The 22,545-nt window shown below is 42.3% G+C and overlaps 1 protein-coding gene across 4 annotated transcripts in view; it reads left to right on the forward strand.

Annotated features, from left to right (window-relative positions):
- The first annotated feature begins 7,138 nt into the window (after positions 1-7,138).
- Positions 7,139-22,545, forward strand: part of LOC106587056 (cytoskeleton-associated protein 5) — an 83,241-nt gene continuing 67,834 nt past the window's right edge. For 3 of the 4 annotated variants that reach the window (XM_082969340.1, XM_082969339.1, XM_082969341.1), the window contains exons 1-11: positions 7,214-7,341; positions 8,921-9,024; positions 9,181-9,371; positions 9,802-10,008; positions 10,255-10,426; positions 11,186-11,419; positions 17,251-17,364; positions 17,452-17,556; positions 17,701-17,790; positions 18,386-18,550; positions 19,854-19,982. In XM_082969340.1, coding sequence (XP_082825466.1) covers positions 8,968-9,024; positions 9,181-9,371; positions 9,802-10,008; positions 10,255-10,426; positions 11,186-11,419; positions 17,251-17,364; positions 17,452-17,556; positions 17,701-17,790; positions 18,386-18,550; positions 19,854-19,982 — 1,464 coding nt within the window. In that variant the 5' untranslated portion in view covers positions 7,214-7,341; positions 8,921-8,967. Of the gene's footprint in view, positions 7,186-7,213; positions 7,342-8,920; positions 9,025-9,180; positions 9,372-9,801; positions 10,009-10,254; positions 10,427-11,185; positions 11,420-17,250; positions 17,365-17,451; positions 17,557-17,700; positions 17,791-18,385; positions 18,551-19,853; positions 19,983-22,545 lie in introns of those variants that run through there. The other variant, XM_045709034.2, reaches the window with a different exon arrangement.

Genomic DNA, 22,545 nt, shown 5'->3' on the forward strand with positions numbered 1-22,545 from the left:
GAATGGGAAGCTAGTGTACACGGGGCAAGGGAAATGGAGTCCCTAGAGAAAACAAGAACAAGATGGGTGTCAGGAGTGGGGCAGCAGTATTATCATAAGGAGATTTATACTTGGAAAACGGAGGAGGAATGGAGGGAAAAAGAGAGTGAGAAGAGGTCAAAGAGAGAGAGGGAAGAAGAGGGTGAGCTTGAGTCAGATAAAAATGGTGGAAAAGGGGGAGATGGTTTGTTAAAGAAGAATGGTGGAAAGTGTAAGCAGAGGGAGCTGAAGACAGGAGGAGAAATGGCAGTGAATGAGGGTGTATCGGAGGTGGTAGGTGTGCTGAAGTTATCGGAGACCTAGGTATGCACCAAGGATCAGGAAAAAGAAGAGTGTATGACAGTAGGAGTAAAGTTTATGGAAAAAGTGAACTCTTGCCTTTGGCTGATCCATTTGTGGTTTCACGGTGGGTGAAAAAAGAGTTGGGTCATGTGGAATCGGTGAGGGTAACCAGAAGTGGTCTAGTGATAATTGTTTGTGTTTCTGTTGGGCAGAGGGAGAATGTGCTCTGAGTAAAACGAATGGGGGCAAGAAAAGTGAATTGTTTCGTTCTCAAGAAAAGGGCACCAATGAAAGGAGTGATAACTGGGGTAGCAGTAAATATAAAAGTTGACCAGCTGAGGGGAAAGATTCCCGGTGTATGTGATGCTCGTCGTTTGATGCAACGCAGACAGGGTGGCGGGAGTGGGGAAACAGAAGAGTTGAGTCTTTGCCCGACAAAGTGAAGTTAGGATTTATAAGTTATCCTGTACAAGCGTATGTGCCGAAAACATTACGATGTTACAGGTGTCAAGCTTATGGGTATGTGGCAGCAGTGTGTAGGAGGGAGGGTCCAAGGTGTGAGAAATGTGCAGAAGGGCATGAGACAAATGTCACGGTTGTTGTCGGTAGAAATGGAGGACCAATACGCAGCAGGTACGTGAATGCTCATCTTGATTTTTAATTAATCTCAAAAATGAACATACAAAAATAACAAAAAACGAACACTCGACAAATAAACAGTCTGGTAAGGCACAAGACTATACACAGAATAATCACCCACAAATCACACATACAAACACACCCTAATATATGGAACTCTCAATCAAAGGCAGATAGACAACACCTGCCTTCAACTGAGAGTCCCAACCCCAATCAACCAAACATAGAAACACACAACCTAGACTAACCATAGAATTACTGAACATAAACCAAAACCCGGAATTACTAAATCAAACACCCTTTACACAAAACACACCACCCCGAACCACATAAAACAAATACCCCCTGCCACGCCCTGACCAAACTACAAAACAATTAACCTTATATACTGGCCAGGACGTGACAACAAAGGAATGTGTACAGTGGTTCCTCCTTTTAAAGTTTCGTCATACTGCAGCCCACCTTGCGGGCTGCTGCAGCATTCTATGGCACGTTAGTGCTAGTCTGACCACCAGAGGTGTAGACCTTACAGTGAAATGCTTACTTACAGGGTCTAACCAATAGTACAAAAAGGTATTAGGTGAATAATAGGTAAGTAAAGAAATAAAACAACAGTAAAAAGACAGGCTATATACAGTAGCGAGGCTATATACAGACACCGGTTAGTCAGGCTGATTGAGGTAGTATGTACATGTAGATATGGTTAACGTGACTATGCATATATGATGAACAGAGAGTAGCAGTAGCGTAACAGAGGGTTTGGCGGGTGGTGGGTGGCAGGACACAATGCAGATAGCCCGGTTAGCCAATGAGCGGGAGCACTGGTTGGTCGGCCCAATTGCGGTAGTATGTGCATGAATGTATAGTTAAAGTGACTATGCATATATGATAAACAGAGAGTAGCAGCAGCGTAGAAAGAGGGGTTGAGGGGGGGGGGGGGGGGGGGGGGGCACACAATGCAAATAGTCCGGGTAGCCATTTGATTACCTGTTCAGGAGTCTTATGTCTTGGGGGTGAAAACTGTTGAGAAGCCTTTTTGTCCTAGACCCGCCTGGTGTAGAGGTCCTAGATGGCAGCCAGCTTAGCCCCAGAGATGTACTGGGCCATACGCACTACCCTCTGTAGTGCCTTGCGGACAGAGCCTGAGCAATTTCCGTACCAGGCAGTGATGCAACCAGTCAGGATGCTCTCGATGTTGCAGCTGTAGAACCTTTTGAGGATCTCAGGACCCATGCCAAATCTTTTTAGTTTCCTGAGGGGGAATAAGCTTTGTCCTGCCCTCTTCACGACTGTCTTGGTGTGTTTGGACCATTCTTGTTTGTTGTTGATGTGGACACCAAGGAACTTGAAGCTCTCAACCTGCTCCACTACAGCCCTGTCGATGAGAATGGGGGCGTGCTCAGTCTTGGTTATGTTGAGGGATAGGTTGTTATTCTGGCACCACCCGGCCAGGCCTCTGACCTCCTCCCTATAGGCTGTCTCGTCGTTGTCGGTGATCAGGCCTACCACTGTTGTGTCGTCTGCAAACTTAATGATGGTGTTGGAGTCGTGCCTGGCCATGCAGTCGTGGGTGAACAGGGAGTACAGGAGGGGACTGAGCACGCACCCCTGGGGAGCTCCAGTGTTGAGGATCAGCGTGGCAGATGTGTTGCTACCTACCCTCATCACCTGGGGTATGCCCGTCAGGAAGTCCAGGATCCAGTTGCAGAGGGAGGTGTTTAGTCCCAGGATCCTTAGCTTAGTGATGAGCTTTGAGGGTACTATGGTGTTGACCGCTGAACTGTAGTCAATGAATAGAATTCTCACACAAGTGTTCCTTTTGTCCAGGTGGGAAAGGGCAGTGTGGAGTGCAATAGAGATTGCATCATCTGTGGATCTGTTTTGGCGGTATGCAAATTGGAGTGGGTCTAGGGTTTCTGGGATAATGGTGTTGATGTGAGCCATTACTAACATGTCAAAGCACTTCATGGCTACGGACGTGAGTGCTATGGGTCTGCAGTCATTTAGGCAGGTTGCCTTTGTGTTCTTGGGCACAGGGAATATGGTGGTCTGCTTAAAACATGTTGGTATTACAGACTCAATCAGGGACATGTTGAAAATGTCAGTGAAGACACCTGCCAGTTGGTCAGCACATGCCCGGAGCACACGTCCTGGTAATCCGTCTGTATGTTGACCTGTTTAAAGGTCTTACTCACATCGGCTACGGAGAGCGTGATCACACAGTCGTCCGGGTCAGCTGATGCTCTCATGCATGCCTCAGTGATGCTTGCCTCAAAGCGAGCATAGAAGTGGTTTAGCTCGTCTGGTAGGCTCGTAGTCTGTAATAGTTTGCAAGTAATGCCACATAAGACGAGCGTCGGAGCCGGTGTAGTTTGATTCAATCTTAGCCCTGTATTGACGCTTTGCCTGCTTGATGGTTCGTCGCAGGGCATAACAGGATTTCTTGTAAGCTTCCGGGTTATAGTCCTGCACCTTGACAGCGGCAGCTCTACCCTTTAGCTCAGTGCGAATGTTGCCTGTAATCCATGGCTTCTGGTTGGGGTATGTGCGTACAGTCACTGTGGGGACGACGTTCTCGATGCACTTATTGATAAAGCCAGTGACTGATGTGGTGTACTCCCCAATGCCATCGGAAGAATCCCGGAACGTGTTCCAGTCTGTGATGGCAAAACAGTCCTGTAGTTTAGCATCTGCTTCATCTGACCACTTTTTTATAGACCGAGTCACTGGTGCTTCCTGCTTTAATTTTTGCTTGTAAGCAGGAATCAGGAGGATAGAGTTGTGGTCGGATTTACCAAATGGAGGGTGAGAGAGAGCTTTGTACGCGTCTCTGTGTGTTGAGTACAGGTTTTAGAATTTTTTGCCCTCTGGTTGCACATTTAACATGTTGATGAATTTGGTATAACTGATTTAAGTGTCCCTGCATTAAAGTCTCCGGCCACTCTGGGTGAGTGGTTTCCTGTTTGCTTATTTCCTTATGCAGCTGAATGAGTGCGGTCTTAGTGCCAGCATCTGTCTGTGGTTGTAAATAAACAGCCACGAAATATATAGCCGAAAACTCTCTAGGCAAGTAGTGTGGCCTGCAATTTATCACAATATACTCTACTTCAGGCGAGAAAAATCTAGAGACTTCCTTAGATTTCATGCACCAGCTGTTGTTTACAAATATGCACAGACCCCCCCCCCCCCCCGTCTGCTGTTCTATCTTGCCGGTGCAGCGTATATCCCACTAGCTGAATATCCATGTTGTCATTCAGCCACGATTCTTTGAAACATAGGATATTACAGTTTTTGATGTCACGTTGGTAGGATATTCGTGATCGTACCTCGTCTAATTTATTGTCCAATGATTGCACGTTGGCGAGTAGTATTGTCCTGACCAGGCGTCCGGCTCTTTGTCCTCTGTACCTGCGTCGCTTCCTCTTGCAAATAACGGGGATGTCGGCCCTATGGGGTGTTTGGAGAATTGGAGAATGTCTTGTGCATCCTCCTTGTTAGCCTTGCAATAACCAAGTGGTGAGACACATAGTCCTCTATATTTAAATGTTTCAGGTACACTCAGATAGGTGTCTGCGTCACATACAGTCAGAAACCACTCACAGAGGCACACACAACTTGCATTTCTATGACCATCGGATCCACCTCAGTGTTCACTATTCATGGGGGAAGACCACAGGACCACAGATATTAGGTTCCTCCCCGCCGCAAAATCATTTATTTCTCTCTGTTAGAGTGGAACGCTTATGGAGAGATGTTTGGATTGCTGTGACATGTCAGTACTACAACTTGCTGCACAGTTTGGAGGAAGAAGGCTACCTTGACCTGTCGAATTCTATCCACCTCTTCTGTGTGGTATATGTGTTCCTACCTTGTCTGCGGGCAGATCTGCAGCATTTCACAGAGAGTTGGAATAATCACCCTTTAAGTACAGAGGCGAACCTGACACCTCACCAGCTGTTGCCTTAGCACTACACAACTGATTCAAATGATGAACGAACTCATCATCAAACTTCAAGTGATATTTATGTATTCATTTGTGATCTGGTAATGTAAAAGTCTAATAGTGACATTATCTTCTATTGTTTGTCCTCATGTGTCTGTTTTTCAGCATAAAGTACTCTGTAGCCACCAGGTGAGACTACACACACACAGATTCCTGTTGAACACAGTCTCTTTAACTACCTTATTTTCTCAATAACAGTCTCTCTCCTTCACTTCATCCCTCTCCCCCTTCTCCCTAAATCCTCTAGGTTATATCAGCTATGTTGGCATCTGAACTGGCTGACACAGAGGGCACAGCATGATCATAGGTGAGAGTATTATTAAAGAGATGCTTTACATTGAAATATAGATAGAGATGTAGTAGTCCCAGAGTTAATGATCCAAGGTCAGTTTTGCATTTCACCTCCTGATGATTATGATGACTGACCGTGTTAGAATAAAAAAAAATGCTAATCATTTTATAACATTTTTGACGTGCGTTTTTCTGGATTTTTTTGTTGTTATTCTGTCTCTCACTGTTCAAATAAACCTACCATTATAATTATCGACTGATCATTTCTTTGTCAGTGAACAAACGTACAAAATCAGCAGGGGATCAAATACTTTTTTCCCTCACTGTAAGCAATTGTTGGAAAATGTACTTGTGTCATGCACAAAGTAGATGCCCTAACCGACTTGCCAAAACTATAGTTTGTTTACAAGAAATTTGTGGATTGGTTGAAAAACCAGTTTTAATGACTCCAATCTAAGTGTATGTAAACTTCCGACTTCAACTGTATATACGAGTTGCATCCTTGGCACAATAAAGTTATTATATTCTACTCATTCCATAGGCTTCATTTATGCCATTCAGACTTGAAGTCGATACAACAACCAGGATAGCTGAGGTTCATAGGTAGGTTCTGAACTAATATTCATACCCAACGTTTTAGAGTCCATACACAGATCGGCTACATACTGTAGCTAGCTGCACATCCATAGGCATACATTTATTTTTATCCTCCACTACACAATAAGCAAATAAATAGTTAGCTAGCTATGTTACTTCAGCTGCATTGCATGGCAAATATAAGTACTGCAAGCTTACACAATTGTACATTCAATTTGCAGTAAATGCTTTAGCTATCTAGATTCTTTACATCCACTGTTTCACAGGACGACAGCCTGGTTTGCTGGTTTTCTCAGGAGTCCCTAAAACATCAAACAACACAAATTCCAATTTCATACTCATATCATAACACTAGTCAGCTAACTTGCTAAATAGCGACATTAACATATTTCTCTCAATTGTAATTATTTTGCTTGATTCGTTATGACGTTATAATTACATTTGCTTCCACCATAATGTTTTGTTAGCCATTTTTGCAAAGAAAGTCACCAGCAACGGATGGCTTGCGTCAAATTCATCATTGGAACCACTCGATTTGATTGATCATATAAAAACCTTGGGACCCAAAGCATAATGAGTTCTCTAACTCCCCCTTGCGGTGGTCTGGAGCAATGAAGCCATGACGCTGGGTACCTCTAAGTCCCGCGGTATAAGCTCACAACTTTTAAAGGAGGAACAACTGTAGTATGGGGGAAAGTAGTAGAATGTGTTAATTGTAGGGGTGCCCATGGAGCTGGAGATCAGCAATGTCCTGTGCGAGAGAGGCAGGTTGAGGTTTCCAGGGTTAGAGTAGTGCAGAAGTTGTCATATTGCAATGGTTATCAATTGTACTGCAGGGATGTACCGAAAGTCTTAAGGTTGTGGTGGCATCTGCAGAGAGGTATTTGGGTGTGCGAGACTTGACATCAGAAGCGTTACAGGGTGATGGCATGAGGTAGAGTAAATACATTTAATTAGTGGAGTAGGGTGGTGTTCATTTTATTTTCTATAATTTTGAAACGAGTGAGTGTAGTGTTAGATGGTAGGGTATTTATTTAGTACATTTTTATGTTTCAAGCAAAGTATAAGGGAAGTTGTACCCCAGTCTTAGTAGGTGGCGGTAATGCAACAAATTGGATGCCAACCGCCGTTAAATCTCATAGAAGAAGAAGTACACACACACACACACACACACACACACACACACACACACACACGCGCGCGGAGGGGGGGGGGGGGGGGGGTGTCACCTTATATAAATAATGTGAGCCAGTGGCCAGACCCGCATAAAAGCGCGTTTAAATCATCCAATAATCGAGCGCGTTCTACGTTTGCACTTTCACAACCAATCACGGGTAAGCTTTGTGAAACTGACATTTTCAAATTAGATAATTTGTCTGCACTGTGGTGGGTGTTCAGGCAGGGCAGCTGTTGTGCAGAGAATTAATACATTTTTTCTCATTGCCTTTCATTTCGCAAACGATTAGCTACATATAGCAGAGACGAGTGAGGTAAGATTGGCATTGCTTGAACTAACGTCCCTAGTTTTAGGTTGGTGTTTCATTATGCGTTTGGTGTTTCATTATGCGTTTAACTGGTAAAGTCGACCCGATAGTTTACGTTAGCTAATAGTAGCTAGGTTATAAGACTACAGTAGATGTGAAGTGTCGTAATGTTACAATACTCAACTTGCGAGCTAGCACTACTGCTGTCTAACGTTAGTAGGTTACTTAAGTTAATTAGTTAGCTATCTAACGTTACGTTAGTTAACAGCAGCACAGTTACCGTTCACTAAAGTTCTTAACGCCGGTGTTGTGCCGAAAATCTCCCCCCCCCCCCCCCGTCAGAACCCCCCCACCCTTTCGCGTTCTTCATTGCTGCGACTTGCTTGCTAGTTGAGAATCTACATTTCACTGATCTTAGAAGGCGTTTTTGTCGGTTTGACCAATTGTTTCAAGTGTATGTGGCGGTTCTAGCTTGTATGGCCCCCTTGGTGCCGCTGCCCATGTCGCCCGTACCCAAATCCACTACAGATTTTTGTATTAGTCTATAAATAAATCTCTCTGCCAAAATTCGTCATCTCTCCCATTTCTTATTCGACTAGTATTTTTGAAAGTGTAAGGATAATTCAACCATAGTAGTTCTGAAATGTTTGCTTGCCAACATGTTACTCCCTTCTCTATGTTTTTAATATAACACACATACGTTAATTATTCATTTCGGTTGCCTATCCTGACGTGAAGTTGTTCTATAGAAAGTATTTGACTGATGTGTGCCACAAAGTATTTGACTCCTGCCGCAAAATTAAGGAAATTAGAGGGGGGGGGGGATAATTCTGTCAGGGGGGAGATTTTCGGCACAACACCAAGGTCCTCTACTCTGACAATTATTCCACTGATTAATTACTAGATACGACCTCTGTTTACTCTTATCTAGTCAGCATTGTAAATTAGGCCATTTTTATGAAGCAGGGCAAACCGATTGGCAATGTAATAAGCAGGGCAAACCCGTTGGCAAGTTTTATTAAGCAATCAAACCGGTTTTGGTTATTTTTGCTTTATCAAAATTAATCAATCCCAGCACGTTTTGTCATCACTTTTTGCCTGATCAAGTACAATGCCATTGGAAATTACTCTGAACATACATTGGAACGTTTTCAGACTCCTTGACTTTTTCAAAATGTTAACTTTACAGTCTTAACCTAAAATTGATTAAATTGTTTTGATATGCTGGTAATACTGTAAATCCCAGGATGCGAGAAGGATGGTATGACAATGTGAAAATCTGCATACCACCCAAGCCTACTTTCAACATTAATTTGTACTTAATCAGGTAACTGCTCAATGACTCCAAAAACATAATTTGACTTTGATATACCAGAAATCATCAAAACGGGTTTGCCCTGCCTACAACTGTTGGCCAGTGTTGGAATCTGTCTTGTTTTTGTCAAATGACAAAATGCATGCAAACTAGTCTTCATACTAGCCATGTCAGAGAAATGAATATTTCTGGCTAACTATTCTAGCTAAGACCCTTACAATTTTTATTTGTTGCAATGAATATGTGCAAGTGTTTTCTCCTTTCCAACAGTATCTAGCTAGGTTAAATCAGTTTGAAGTGAATCCACACAAATCATCATGGGAGACGACAGTGACTGGATGAAGTTACCAGTCGATCAGAAATGTGAACATAAGGTGATTCTCATCAGTTATTCTTCGGCATCTTCTGCTCCTTGGTTGTTGGTAATGCACCATAAAAGCAAATTCACAACATTAGCTCGGCTTTATAGCTAACGTTACTCTAGCACCGTTCCACTTTTAACCCCTTATTGGCCCTCCTTGCTGTTCCAGATATGGAAGGCCAGGCTGAATGGGTATGAAGAGGCCCTGAAGCTCTTCCAGAGGATTGATGATAAGAGTCCAGAATGGGCCAAGTACCAGGGAATCATCAAAAAGTTTGTGACGGACTCAAACTCAGTGGCCCAGCTCAAGGGACTGGAGGCTGTTCTGGCTTTTGTAGAGAACGCACACATGGCTTCTAGGTAAGCGGATGAAAAAAAACTAAATATTGTGTAGGACTAGGTTATCAATTAATCATACAGAAATATCAACTCCACTTTCAACAACTCCAAAGCAATTGCCTGTCTATGGTGTGGGAAGCGCTGACTCGTTGTCTTTTTCTATTATCAAGACATCTGCTGGTTACTAACTGGTTTATCTGTCGACTAGAACTCATGACTAAAGAGGCTTCATGCATAGCGTTTATTTTTACCCATAAGACTAGGAGTAAAATGTCCCTTGGCCCTTAGGACCAATATTCTACTCGGAGATGTTTTGTGGATACGGCACAGGGAGTATTTCCTGACCAACTAGGCCTATGACCTGGATTATTTCCATTTGGTCAGGTAGAACTCCTAGATCCTAGTTCTTGAGAAATATTTTTGTTTTAACCTATCTATTGTTGCTCTACAGGACGGTGGCTGAGGTGTTGTCAGGTGTGGTGTGTAAGGTATTCAACCAGTCTAAGGCACGGGCCAAAGAGCTGGCCTCAGACATCTGCCTCATGTACATAGAGATTGAGAAAGCCGACATTGTACAGGAGGAGCTCATCAAAGGATTAGAGAACAAGAACCCTAAAGTAGTCGTCGCTTGTGTGGAGACCATACGCAGAGCACTCTGGTGAGACACAGCGCTGGAGTAGTAGCGCAGGAATGTGTTCTTATCCTGGATAAGCACTAAATACTGGTACTTTTAAATACTGGTGGTGATTGAGGAGACGTGACATGTTGGATCTTTTACCAAAGACTACACACGCCCAATTTTGGCATTAAGACCTGCTCATGTTTTGCATGTACCACCTGCTTTAATTAGATGTAACTCAAAACAACAATGAAACTTCATTAATGTGCTTGTCTGCTTCCTTAGTGAATTTGGATCCAAGACTGTGACCCTAAAGCCCATAGTTAAAGTGTTGCCAAAGCTCTTTGAGTCCAGAGAAAAGGCAGTCCGACATGAGGCCAAACTGCTGGCTGTGGAGGTCTACAGGTGGATCAGGGACTCATTACGACCTCCTCTTCAAAACATCAACTCTGTTCAGGTGAGGGTTAAGGGTTGATCCAAACATGGTATTTCATTACCTGAATGCGAAGAGCGGATCAGCGTTGTTGCTGTGCGTTGGAAAGTCTTCCACGAAGATGTCTTTGAAGAGTGCTTTGGACAGAATCTCCCAGGACATCTTTGCTGTAGGGCAGGGATTCCCAAACTCAGCCCTGGGGCCCCTCCTGGGTGCATGTAATGTTTTTTTTGCCATAGCACTACACAGCTAATTCAAATAATCAAAGCTTGTTGGTTATTTGAATCAGTTGTGTAGTGCTAGGGCAAAAAACTAAATGTGGACGGGGGGGGGGATCAGGTTGTTAAAAGCTGCTGTGTGTATATGTATGTAACCTGACCAAATTCATAGAAATTTAGTTAAAGATCTGCCATTCTCATTGGAAGCACGTCTAAGAAACGGTAGATCTGTTCTGTGCACTTTCTGTTTCCCGTTAAGTATTGTTTTTGCTTCATACTTTCGGTATTGTATACCAGCTGAAAATACAATATTTTTGATTATAGAAAAGAGATTTCACAATGATTCTCTACGCAATGACTGCTTGTTTTGTCACAAACTGAAATTAGGCAAACTTAGTATTTTAGCAACCAGGGAATTCAGACTGTGCAAGGCCCTTTTGCTTTTGACAAACTTGATCATTCTTGTGGGTGGTGTCTTTATACAGGAGCCCTTTTTTGTAAACAAGCATACACCACTCTGCCTGTGTATATGTAAGCCAATGTCTCTCTCCCCGCATGTCCCCAGTTGAAGGAGCTGGAGGAGGAGTGGTTGAAGGTGCCGTCGTCGGCCCCCAGACAAAGTCGTTTCCTACGCTCCCAGCAGGACCTGAGGGCCAAGTTCGAGGAACAGCAGGCCGTGGCAGGGTCCGACGGAGACTATGAGGACGTAGCAGACTCTGCTCCTCAGGTGGACCCCTATGAGCTTCAGGACCCAGTGGAGATCCTCTCCAAACTGCCCAAAGACTTCTTCGTGAAGATTGTAAGCACATACCTTACTGAGCATGGCCGTTAGTTGGGCGGTATCCAGATTCTCATACCGTCCTTCTCATCCTGGCATTTATGGTATTATCGGTTTAGTACACATGGGTGTGCTAATGCACGACACTAGAATATACACAGACAAGTCATTTGCTAATACAACACCTTCAAGTAAACATTTTTCATCACATCCAGCAGTCAAGATATTTCTGAGGCAGCTATTTTCCATTTTTCATGAGTGCTAGGACTGGCTTTATTCATACGGCAGTGGATAACTCAACATAATTACCTCCTGAAAGTATGCTAGCCATTTACATATGACGGTCATGTGGTGGCAACTAGCACTGAACAAGTTTTAATTTATTTTTTTGGCAGCAGTCAACCCAGCCAGCCAAATTTTTCGCTCTTTCTCATTCAGCTGCATACCTGTCTCATCGTTATGCAACAGCATAATTGGTTCTAGGGGTACAGTCATGTCCGAGAGAATATACAACACTTTCCTCCAACTCATAATCCACAGGACAATCCCATAGCATATGTTTGTATATGCCAAGTGAATTGAGGTTACATAGGTCACAGTATGGGCTTTGAGCCTGTTTGGCAAAATTATTTCATGCAAATCTTAAAAAATAATGAAAACATCTGTTTTAGGCTAAGGCTCTAACATAACAATGTGGAGAAAGTAAAGGGGTTTGAATACTTTCCGAAGGCTGTGTGTGTATATAGGAGAATGTCATCTGCATATACAGTGGTTCTTACTTTAAAATGTTTGACTTTATGCCACAACCATTTTTGGTAGATGGTGGTAAATTCTGTCATTGCACCACACTATCACAAGGGGGCGTTAGAACGCTGAACTATCAGTAGTCTAAACTGGCACAAATTAACTGTCTTTTTGTCTTTTCAGTCAGTTCCTCTTCTCTGGCACTAATGCCCTGAGAGTACAATGGGGGAGTTACACTTGACATGGAATGACAGTCCAGCGAGGATTTGTCAGCATAAAGCTGTGTGACTCATTCATGGGGATATGAGAGGAAGATTTTATCAGTATAGGAGAAGCAATTACATTCTGATGTTGTGCTAAAGGCTTTAGCGACAAAATGAATAACGTTGGGGATACATAGGGAAGGGACTTGAGTGTATGCCATTTGTAGAAACCATCGCAACAGGGTTAGCATAACACAAACCATATCGATGACATTATTTCCCAAACCAAATTTCTACAAGACCACAAGTACTGCCTGTCAAAAGCCTTCTCAGCTTCTAGAGACAGCACAATGTGTCCTGCTGTTTTGATTTAATGTATTACATGCATTAATCAACTGACATTGTCAACTGCAAGGTGACGTTTCATACAACCTGACAGGTCCATTTGAATCAACTTATCCAAACACTTTTCCATCCGTAACGCCAAGACAAGATATCAGATGATAATTTGCACATTCTGTGATCTTTCTTTGGCAGTAGAGGGCTCCCGAGTGGCGCAGCGGTCTAAGATTCTGCATTTCGATGCAAGAGGCGTCCCTGGTTTGAATCCAGGCTGTATCAGATCCGTCTGTGGTTGGGAGTCCCATAGAGCGACGCACAATTGGCACAGCGTTAGCCGGGGTAGGCCGTCATTGTAAATAGTAATTTGCTCTTAACCTACTTTCCTAGTTAAATTAAATAGAGATTAATGCAGAGCTGGTATGCTCTGGGGAAAAAAAGAAAAAAAAAACTTGTCAATGGCCGAGTCCAATAATACCGTTTCTAAAATCTAGTAACACTTCAGATGGAATGCCATTTGTTCCAAGGGACTTACCCTTTTTTTTTTTTCTTCTTTTTTTTTTTTAGCACCTTTCAGTGCTAATGAGAGAGCTCGGCTCAGATCCGCAGATTGCTTCTTATACAATACTGACAAATCAAGATTATGTAAAAACGGCTTGCATTTGTCTAGTTCCAACTGGATAGAAGATTTATGTAATTCCTGGTAAAAACACTGAAACGTTGCATTAATTTCCTGTGGAACAGAAAGTAAGCCTTTTGACGGGGATTGAATATTCTATAGAAGTACAAGATTCACTTTGTTTAAATTAAGGCTAGAAGCTTGTTTGGTTTGCTCCCATTTAAAATAATAGTCCTACCTCCCTCTATGCATGAACTCGGCTCTCTTTTTAAATCATTCAGTTCCAGTTTAACCACCTTCAAATCATTGACATTATTTGAGTAATTCCTTTTTGGGGTCTTTTTCAAGTGATTTAAATTTTTCTCCAATAACTTGATTCTGTGATTCCTGGCTTTGAGGTGAGATGCCAAATATTATGTAGTCTGATAAACCCTTTAGTAGCCGTCCATGTAAACCTTGGGTCCTCTACAGAGTCCTTGATAATTTTTATTTAAATAATTCAACTATTTTGGCTTAATTCAGCCACAAACGATTTGTTTTGAGGAAGGGTTGTATTAAAACGGCAATGTTTTATTCACTTTAAAGCTCACATCCACTTGTGTAACCAGGGGATTATGATCTGAAATAGTCGCAGGCAATATTTCATTTGGCGTGACTCACATGCATAGAGTGCCTTGAATAGAAAACAATCAATTCTACAGCATGATTTGTGATATGCAGGAAAAACATTCCTGGATTTAATGCCCGGATTCTGAACTCGCCACTCATCGGCGATATTGAGATGTTCTGTCATTGCATTCAACGCTAATGATGCTGATTGTTGGGCATGTGAAAGTTTGCGTGGATCTATCAAGCTTGAGATTGAAAACTGCATTCATACCTGCCCTTATGACCAATTCGCATTGAAAGTGGTAACAATTCTTTGGTAAGCCCAGGGAAAAAGCTGTCCTCAAACAGCAGGTGCATAGATGGACACACATGCTATTTTCTTGCCCTATATAGACGTGCAAATGTAAGCTAAGCGGCCTGAAGTGTCCTTGCCAGTCTTTTTGTTAACTAAAGTTAAATTCCTTTTAATAAAAATAACTGCGCATTTGGACTTAGAGGCTCCACTAATCGAAGCAGCAACTTTACACACCTTATCCTGTAACTGAGTGATATCTTCTACTTGCAAATGACATTCCTGGGTAAAGGCATTAAGTCTAAACATTTATTTCTCTTTATATTCACATTCAAACCAGACATTCAGGCATAGGAGACAGCTTAACCATTGTCAAAAACAAACCTGACAGTTCAACCTGTAATTAAGTGGTTCAGATTTGCCTTCGATAAGCAGTGACATGTAACCGAGATAAGTACCCACCCACCGCCAGACATCCTCTCTGTTTCTGAGAAATGTAACATCCACATAACGTAGGTCTCCAGAACTCAGGCCTAAATTAAAGGCCATATAACCAAGCGAAATTACACTTGTGAAGCTGTGCAGCCAAACTTGAACACAAAAAACTGGCTACAGTGGTTTAGGGAAATGGATACACAATGAGGTGATAAACATTAATCACCCCAAAAGCTAGCAACATTAACCCCCTACTAATCACGTTCCAACTTCAACATGCCTCCATTTCAGTATCGTTGAAACATTAGGTAGCCCGATTTGCTACAAATCCGTGAGTTCAAACAGTGAACCATATTTTTTAGAATCCGGTACTAAGTAATGAAATCCAATAGTCAACCGGTTGAACCAGCCTCCAGCTCCGCTAGTGGGTTGTAGACCTGTCGCTGGGCAGACTTCTCTGAAATTCCTGCATCTTTTGCCGAGATGGAGAGCTGCTCACTATTGAAAGTAATTCATAGGGTGGCGGAATAGATCAGAAAAGAGGTTTTGCCCTGCAATGTATGGTTCTCCTGGCATTTTGGATGGAGGCATTCTTTCTTGCTTCACTCGCTCCTTGTAGAATAGCATTGGTGTCTGAGAACCTTGAACACCATGGTCTGGGGGTTGTCCTTTGCATTTTGGTTGTAGATCCTGTGGGCCATTTACATTTGAATCGAAGTAGTACCAAGTGATGGAATCCATTTGGGAAGGATTCCATTTGGGAAGGATTTCTTGCGTGAAAGCAATTGCATCACCTCCTGGTCTGTAGCAATCCCCGTTATCCAATCCCTGTTATCCTCCCGGTCTGTAGCAATCCCCGTTAACCATCACGTTATTATGTCTGTCTTGATCCTCAAGCGATGTCATTTTGAACTGCATCTTCTCACGTTCCAAAGTGCAGAGGTTCACATCCCTTTTTAAGCCCCTTGCCTCGGTCTGAATGTGTTTCACCTTTTCTATTAGCGCTCAGACTCATCCCATGGGGTGTCCAACTTTTCTTGCAAGGTAGCAACTTGTTCCCTCACTCCTTGAATTGCTGCACCAATAGCACATGTAACCACCGCCTCCATCTGGTCTTGTTCAGCTAAAGCTAGCATCGGTGGTAACTTCAGTTTTCTGGTGTTTAGTTGCCATTTTGGTGTTTCTTGACCCTAGACTTTTGTACTGACATTTAAACTAGAAAGTAGATAACCTGAGTAAAATGAGGACTTGTCGGCAGGAGCTTCAGTCTTCTGATCTTTGCAGGTCATGTGAGCTGGTGTACACGCTGTTTGTGGAGTATTGAGTCGCTAGGGCAACGGGCCTGCTTGCTCTGATTGTAGAAGATGGCGGAGGAGCAGATGGGCTGACAGGTGAAAAAAAAAACCCAAAAAACGCAAGGACATCAAGATGCAGAACTCATCCAAATGGCTTTGACCTCTCAAACGCGGCAGAAAGCCAACGCAATATGATGCCCCATCTTATTAATTCAGCCACTTACTTAGATAACTAGCAAGTTAAACTTAGGTTGTTATTCTGCATATCGCGCAGGGAAAAAGTATCTCATATCTTGCTGCGTCTTGTAAACGCAGATCTAAAATGCTTAATGTAATTTGTGCTTGGCATCAGAATAATTTTGTGCTTGTTGCACTTTTCCACTCGGATAAGAGTTTTTGGTGTAGCCAGTCTACTCTTCTCCAGTAAAATGTTAAATTAACTTTAAGCAAAACCATTAGGAAATGTAGCTGACTACATTCTTTCTATGATAAACATAAATATGATGGCAACGCATCGCTTTTGCAAAAGGACCTTGCGTGCTCATTTTACTTGTGGCTGCCGGCCAAATAGTTGTACTTCCATTGTCATCTGATAAATTCAGCTATTTTTCTGCCTAATGTGTTGTGCTAATATATTTTCTGTGAAGGGAAACTGTAGTGGCATGTCCCTGATCACTATTGATGCAAAAAAAACGCTTAGCTTTCAATGTAAAATGCGACCCCTGGTCTATACATAGCTGGACTCACCTGCTCCTGCTTTCTCCCATTGTGCTATTTACAAACACGTGATTGTAAGCTTCATAATGCGACTGGGGAAGTGATGAAAGCAATCTGCTTCATCTAACATATTGCAAAATTTGACTGCAGGTATTTACTTAAAGTAGGTACAAAATATTACTTTTTAGCTAACGTCAAATAGTTTTGACTGTTGGAAAAACTATCCTGTGGCTATTTCCAAATATTCCCAAGCCTCAATGGCCGTGTCCGGATTCCCATACTTGTGGCCTAAATAGTAGGCCAAAATGTTTGCCAGGATGTCGTATGCATTTTGGCTTTTCATCTAATATGAATTCGCTCTTGAGGAACCGAATCTTCTTTGGAAAACCGCTGATAATCAGATAAAGGGACGGGCTGTATCAAAATGAATGAATAGCGGGACGCGCATTTAGATGACACATTTGCAGTATGGGTGAGCCTAGTATGTTATTTGTTGCTTACCTGCGGAAAGCTTACACAAACTAAAGCTGTGGAGCTGATACTCAATTTGTCATGGTTGTGTATTGGGCCTGTGACTGAGTCTCCCTCTGTCACTGTAGGAGGCAAAGAAATGGCAGGAGAGGAAAGAGGCCCTGGAGGCCTTGGAGATACTGGCTAAACACCCCAAACTGGATAATGGAGACTATGGCGATGTGGTTCGAGCACTCAAAAGGGTAGGCAACTCTGAGTGAGTGAAGTTGCAGTATGTATACAGTGCACTGACTACCCACTTAAACTCTCAATTGTTTGTCTATTTGTAGGTCATTGGTAAAGACACCAATGTCATTCTGGTGTCACTAGCTGCAAAATGCCTGGCTGGATTGGCCCTCGGTCTCAGGAAGAACTTTGGGACGTATGCAGGCAATGTAAGTTCTACATTTAGACGGTTACTGAGAAACTAGAGATGCTTAAGATATTGCTTTACTGTGTAAGACTCTTCACCGGAAACGATTTGCTAATCTCCAATTTTGACGGATTTGGTTATTTTTAAAATGTTTATTTTCCTCAAGGTGGTGCCAACTATTTTGGACAAATTTAAGGAGAAGAAACCTGCTGTGGTCCAGTCCCTGCAAGAGGCCATCGACGCAGTCTTCTTGACGGTGAGTAGGCAGATTATTCAAACTGATTATCCTTTTGCTTCATAGCTTACTATGCACTTTAAATCTGGGATTAATGCTGTGTGAGCCTGTGTTATTGAAGGATCTGCACCATTTATCTCTTGGGCCATAGATCTCAACACAACATATAATTGACTGTTAATAAGGTGAAATCTGTTTGTTGCTGGTCTCTTTGGTCCTTTGTATAGGCCTTGTGCTAATCAGGTTATTTTTTTCCTAGTCTACATGGTCAATGCATGTGATTCTCTGTGGGCAGCATGTACACCTATTACAGCATTTCCTACACTTACAATTTACTCCAGCTTTTTAATGTGGATCGATGTTTGTTTAATTAGTCAAATGTAATTAAGACTCCATTAGAGTAGCAAATCCAACCTTGATCCATGTTCATTGGTAAGAGTTAAGCTATTTGCTTTTTGAATGGGTTTGAAGTTAGCCAAATGTCATTTGTGTGATTTCTAAGATGACAGACAAGCCAGCATATCTTTCATATCCCTTTACCCACAAATTGATGAAGGGTAAAACAAAAAAGTGAAATAGAAAAACAGGGTAATGGCCTGATTTTTGTTCTCTTCAGACCACTCTCCAGAACCTGAGCGAGGACATGCTGGCCGTGATGGACAACAAGAACCCGTCCATCAAGCAGCAGGCCTCTCTGTTCCTGACCAGGAGTATCCGTCTTTCAACCCCTTCCACCCTGCCCAAGAGCCTGCTCAAACCCCTCTGTGCTGCCCTGCTCAAGGTTGGTGTCACCCATCCTGTAGGCCTGTAACTGTACATGTCCACTGGGGGGAAATGTTATGTGAACATGCAATGTTCAGAGTTAAACTTGACAAATGTTCACAAAATAAAGGAATATTAAGGTTATTGGTCAGTCGGGTGAAGAATTATACACCACTAACATAGGGCTGGGCAATATGGCCAAAATATCATATGTATTTTATGTTTTTCAATAATACAAGTTCTAAATTTGCTTTGAATAGTTCGTGACCCTAGGGTGGCAACACATGCATTCAATGGTCTTTCTCCATTCTGATTGTTTTTTTCTGTTCAATTCAACTTCAACCCAAAATAGTTTATCAATTCCTGCACTCATTTGAGAATTTCCATACTGCTATGTAGGGCTGCATGATATGTGCGAACAATGTAGGCCTTATTTTTAGCCAAACACTTCGGTGAACTGTTGGAATCATGGAAATAGAATGATTATTCTATAGTTAGAACATAGTAGTGGGGACTTTGAATACAGTGTTTTAACATGGCAATGAAAAATGCCAGGGAGGAGTTATTGTAACAGGGTACGAACCTGTGTTTTTTAGGGCACCCTATAATCTTTGGCTCCATTTAATGTTTTCTCTTAGCTACTTCATGTAGCTAACATATTCATGCTTTGTGTAGTCCTCTTTGATTTTAGAAGATACTCTTGCACAAACATGCAGATTTAGGTCTACAGCACCACTGAAGTTTAAAGGCTGTATAGCTAATAACAATTGCTCTGACTCAGCTAGCTAAAATGTACTAACTAGTGATTAGCATTAGCGGCTAACACAATTTTGGTCAAATTTGCTAAGAAAAGACATACTAGTGGTTTGCAGATGTAAGAAACACGAACTAATAGTGTAATTACAGACCTCTAGTGGATTTATATTAAGAAGAAAAGTGAAAAGCATTGTCAACAATGTTGCATGTGCTGCATTGACCATGCACACTGAACACAAATGTCATGTTTGAGGAACAACAAATGCACTCCTTGAGGGGCGGGGCTAGGTCTGTGTGGAAAGCGGCATGTTTAGAGTGAGCGGAGCGAGGTGACTTAAGTAGCGAAGTAAACTATTAAAAACGGACGTTACACACAGCGTATCCCATTAAACAAATCAAACATTTAAATACCGTTATACAAGGTAAAGTTTAAACACAATACCGGTATATCGTAAAATACGGTATACTGCCCAGCCCTACCCCCACACTTATTTCTATAAATTCCCATTTGAATATGGCTCTGTCTGGATGTATGACATATATTGTGGGTTGTTTCTTAATGGCAGCAAGTGAATGACCCAGCTCCAGAGGTGAGAGATGCTGCGATCAAGGCTCTAGGCACGGCCATGAAGGTGGCTGGAGAGAAAGCTGTTAACCCCTTTCTAGCAGACCTCGACAAACTCAAGGTTGACAAGGTGAGGTGTGTGTGTGTGTGCATACAGTTGAAGTCGGAAGTTTACATACACCTTTGCCAAATACATTTAAACTCAGTTTTTCACAATTCCTGACATTTAATCCATGTAAAAATTCCCTGTCTTAGGTCAGTTAGGATGTCCACTTTATTTTAAGAATGTGAAATGTCAGAATAATAGTAGAGAAGGATTTATTTCAGCTTCTATTTCTTTCTTCACATTCCCAGTGGGTCAGAAGTTTACATACACTCAATTAGTATTTGGTAGCATTACCTTTAAATTGTTTAACTTGGGTCAAACGTTTCGGGTAGCCTTCCACAAGCTTCCCACAATAAGTTGGGTGAATTGTGGCTCATTCCTCCTGACAGAGCTGGTGTAACTGAGTCAGGTTTGTAGGCCTCCTTGCTTGCACATGTATTTTCAGTTCTGCCCACAAATTTTCTATGGGATTGACATCAAGGCTTTGATGGCCACTAATACCATGACTTTGATGTCCTTAACTAGTATGGGCTATGCGGGACACAGCCAGTGAAATAGCAGGGCGAAAAATTCAAAACAGCAAAAATCTCATTCAAATTTCTCAAACATACAACTATTTTACACCATTTTAAAGATGCACGTCTCCTTAACCCAAACACGTTGTCCGATTTCAAAAAGGCTTTATGGCGAAAGCAAAACATTAGAATATTTTAGGACAGTGCCTAAAAAATAAAAGCCACACAGCCATTTTCCAAGCAAGGACAGGCGTCACAAAAACCAGAAATACAGCTAAAATTAAGCACTAACCTTTGATCTTCATCAAATGGCACTCATAGGACTTCATGTTATACAATACATGTATGTTTTGCTCGATAAAGTTCATATTTATATCCAAAAACACCATTTTACATTGGCCCGTAATGTTCAGAAATGCTTTTCTGCCGAAAACGTCCGGTGAATGAGCACATCAATTTACAGAAATACTCATCATAAACGTTGATAGAATATTAAACTGTTATTCAAAGAATTATAGATAAACATCTCCTTCATGCAACCGCTGTGACAGATTTCAAAAAGCTTCACGGGGAAAGCACACTTTCCTCAGAAAACAACATCAGGCAATACAGATACCCACCATTTTGGAGTCATCTAAAATCATAAATGGCATTATAAATATTCACTTACCTTTGCTCTTTATCAGAATGCACTCCTAGGAATCCCAGGTCCACAATAATTGTTGTTTTGTTCGATAAAGTCCATTTATGTCCTTTTTGTTTGAGCATTCAGTAAGCTACTCCAAATGTAGGAAGCGTGCATTAAATTTCGCGACAAAGTCAAAAAAAGTTTTGTTTACTTTCGTAGAAACATGTCAAACGATGTATAGCATCAATCTTTATGGCTTTTTTGACATAACTTCAATTATATTCTAACCGGACGATACCAATGTCTTGAAAAATTGAATGGAACACAGCTAACTCTCGTGAATGCGCGCCAATGAACTCATGTCCACTCCTGAGTCAACAACTTCCAACTTCCTTTGTTTGCTCTCTGTTCACCATAGAAGCCTTCAAACAACTTTCTAAAGACTGTTGACATCTAGTGAAAGCCTTAGGAAGTGCAAAATGAACCCTAATTCACTGTATACTGAATTGGCCCAGTCTTGAAAAACTTCAAACCACTTCCTGGTTGGATTTTTTTTCTCAGGTTTTTGCCTGCCATATGAGTTCTGTTATACTCTCAAACATCATTCAAACAGTTTTAGAAACGTCAGTGTTTTCTATCCAAATCTACTAATAATATGCATATCCTACGTTCTGAGCCCGAGTAGTAGGCAGTTTAATTTGGGCACATCATTCATCCGAATTTCTGAATACTGCCCCCGTCACTAAAAAGTTAAGCCATTTTGCCACAACTTTGGAGTATGCTCTGTCAGGCTGGATGGGGAGCGTTGGTGCACAGCTATTTTCAGGTGTTTCCAGAGATGTTCATTTGGGTTCAAGTCCGGACTCTTGCTGGGCCACTCAAGGACATTCAGACATTTCCCGAAGCCACTCCTGCGTTGTCTTGGCTGTGTGCTTAGGGTCGTTGTCCTGTTGGAAGGTGAACCTTAGCCCCAGTCTGAGGTCCTGAGTGCTCTGGAGCACATTTTCATCAAGGACCTCTGTACTTTGCTCCTTTCATCTTTCCTTCAATCCAGACTTGTCTCCCAGTCCCTGCTGCTGAAAAAGATCCCCGCAGCATAATGCTGCTACCACCATGCATCACCGTAGGGATGGTGCCAGGTTTCCTGCAGATGTGACGCTTGGCATTCAGGCCAAAGAGTTCAATCTTGGTTTCATCAGACCAGGGAATCTTGTTTCTCATGGTCTGAGAGTCTTTAGGTGCCTTTTGGCAAATGCCAAGCTGGCTGTCGTGCCTTTAACTGAGGAGTGGCTTCTGTCTGGCCACTCACCATAAAGGCCTGGTTGGTGGAGTGCTACGGAGATGGTTGTCCTTCTGGAATGTAATCCCATCTCCAGAGCAACTCTGGAGCTCTGTCAGAGTAACCATCGGGTTCTTGGTCACCTCCCCGACAAGGCCCTTCTCC

This window comes from Salmo salar, chromosome 26 (assembly GCF_965601325.2).
Source record: "Salmo salar chromosome 26, fSalSal1, whole genome shotgun sequence".
NCBI lineage: Eukaryota > Metazoa > Chordata > Actinopteri > Salmoniformes > Salmonidae > Salmo > Salmo salar.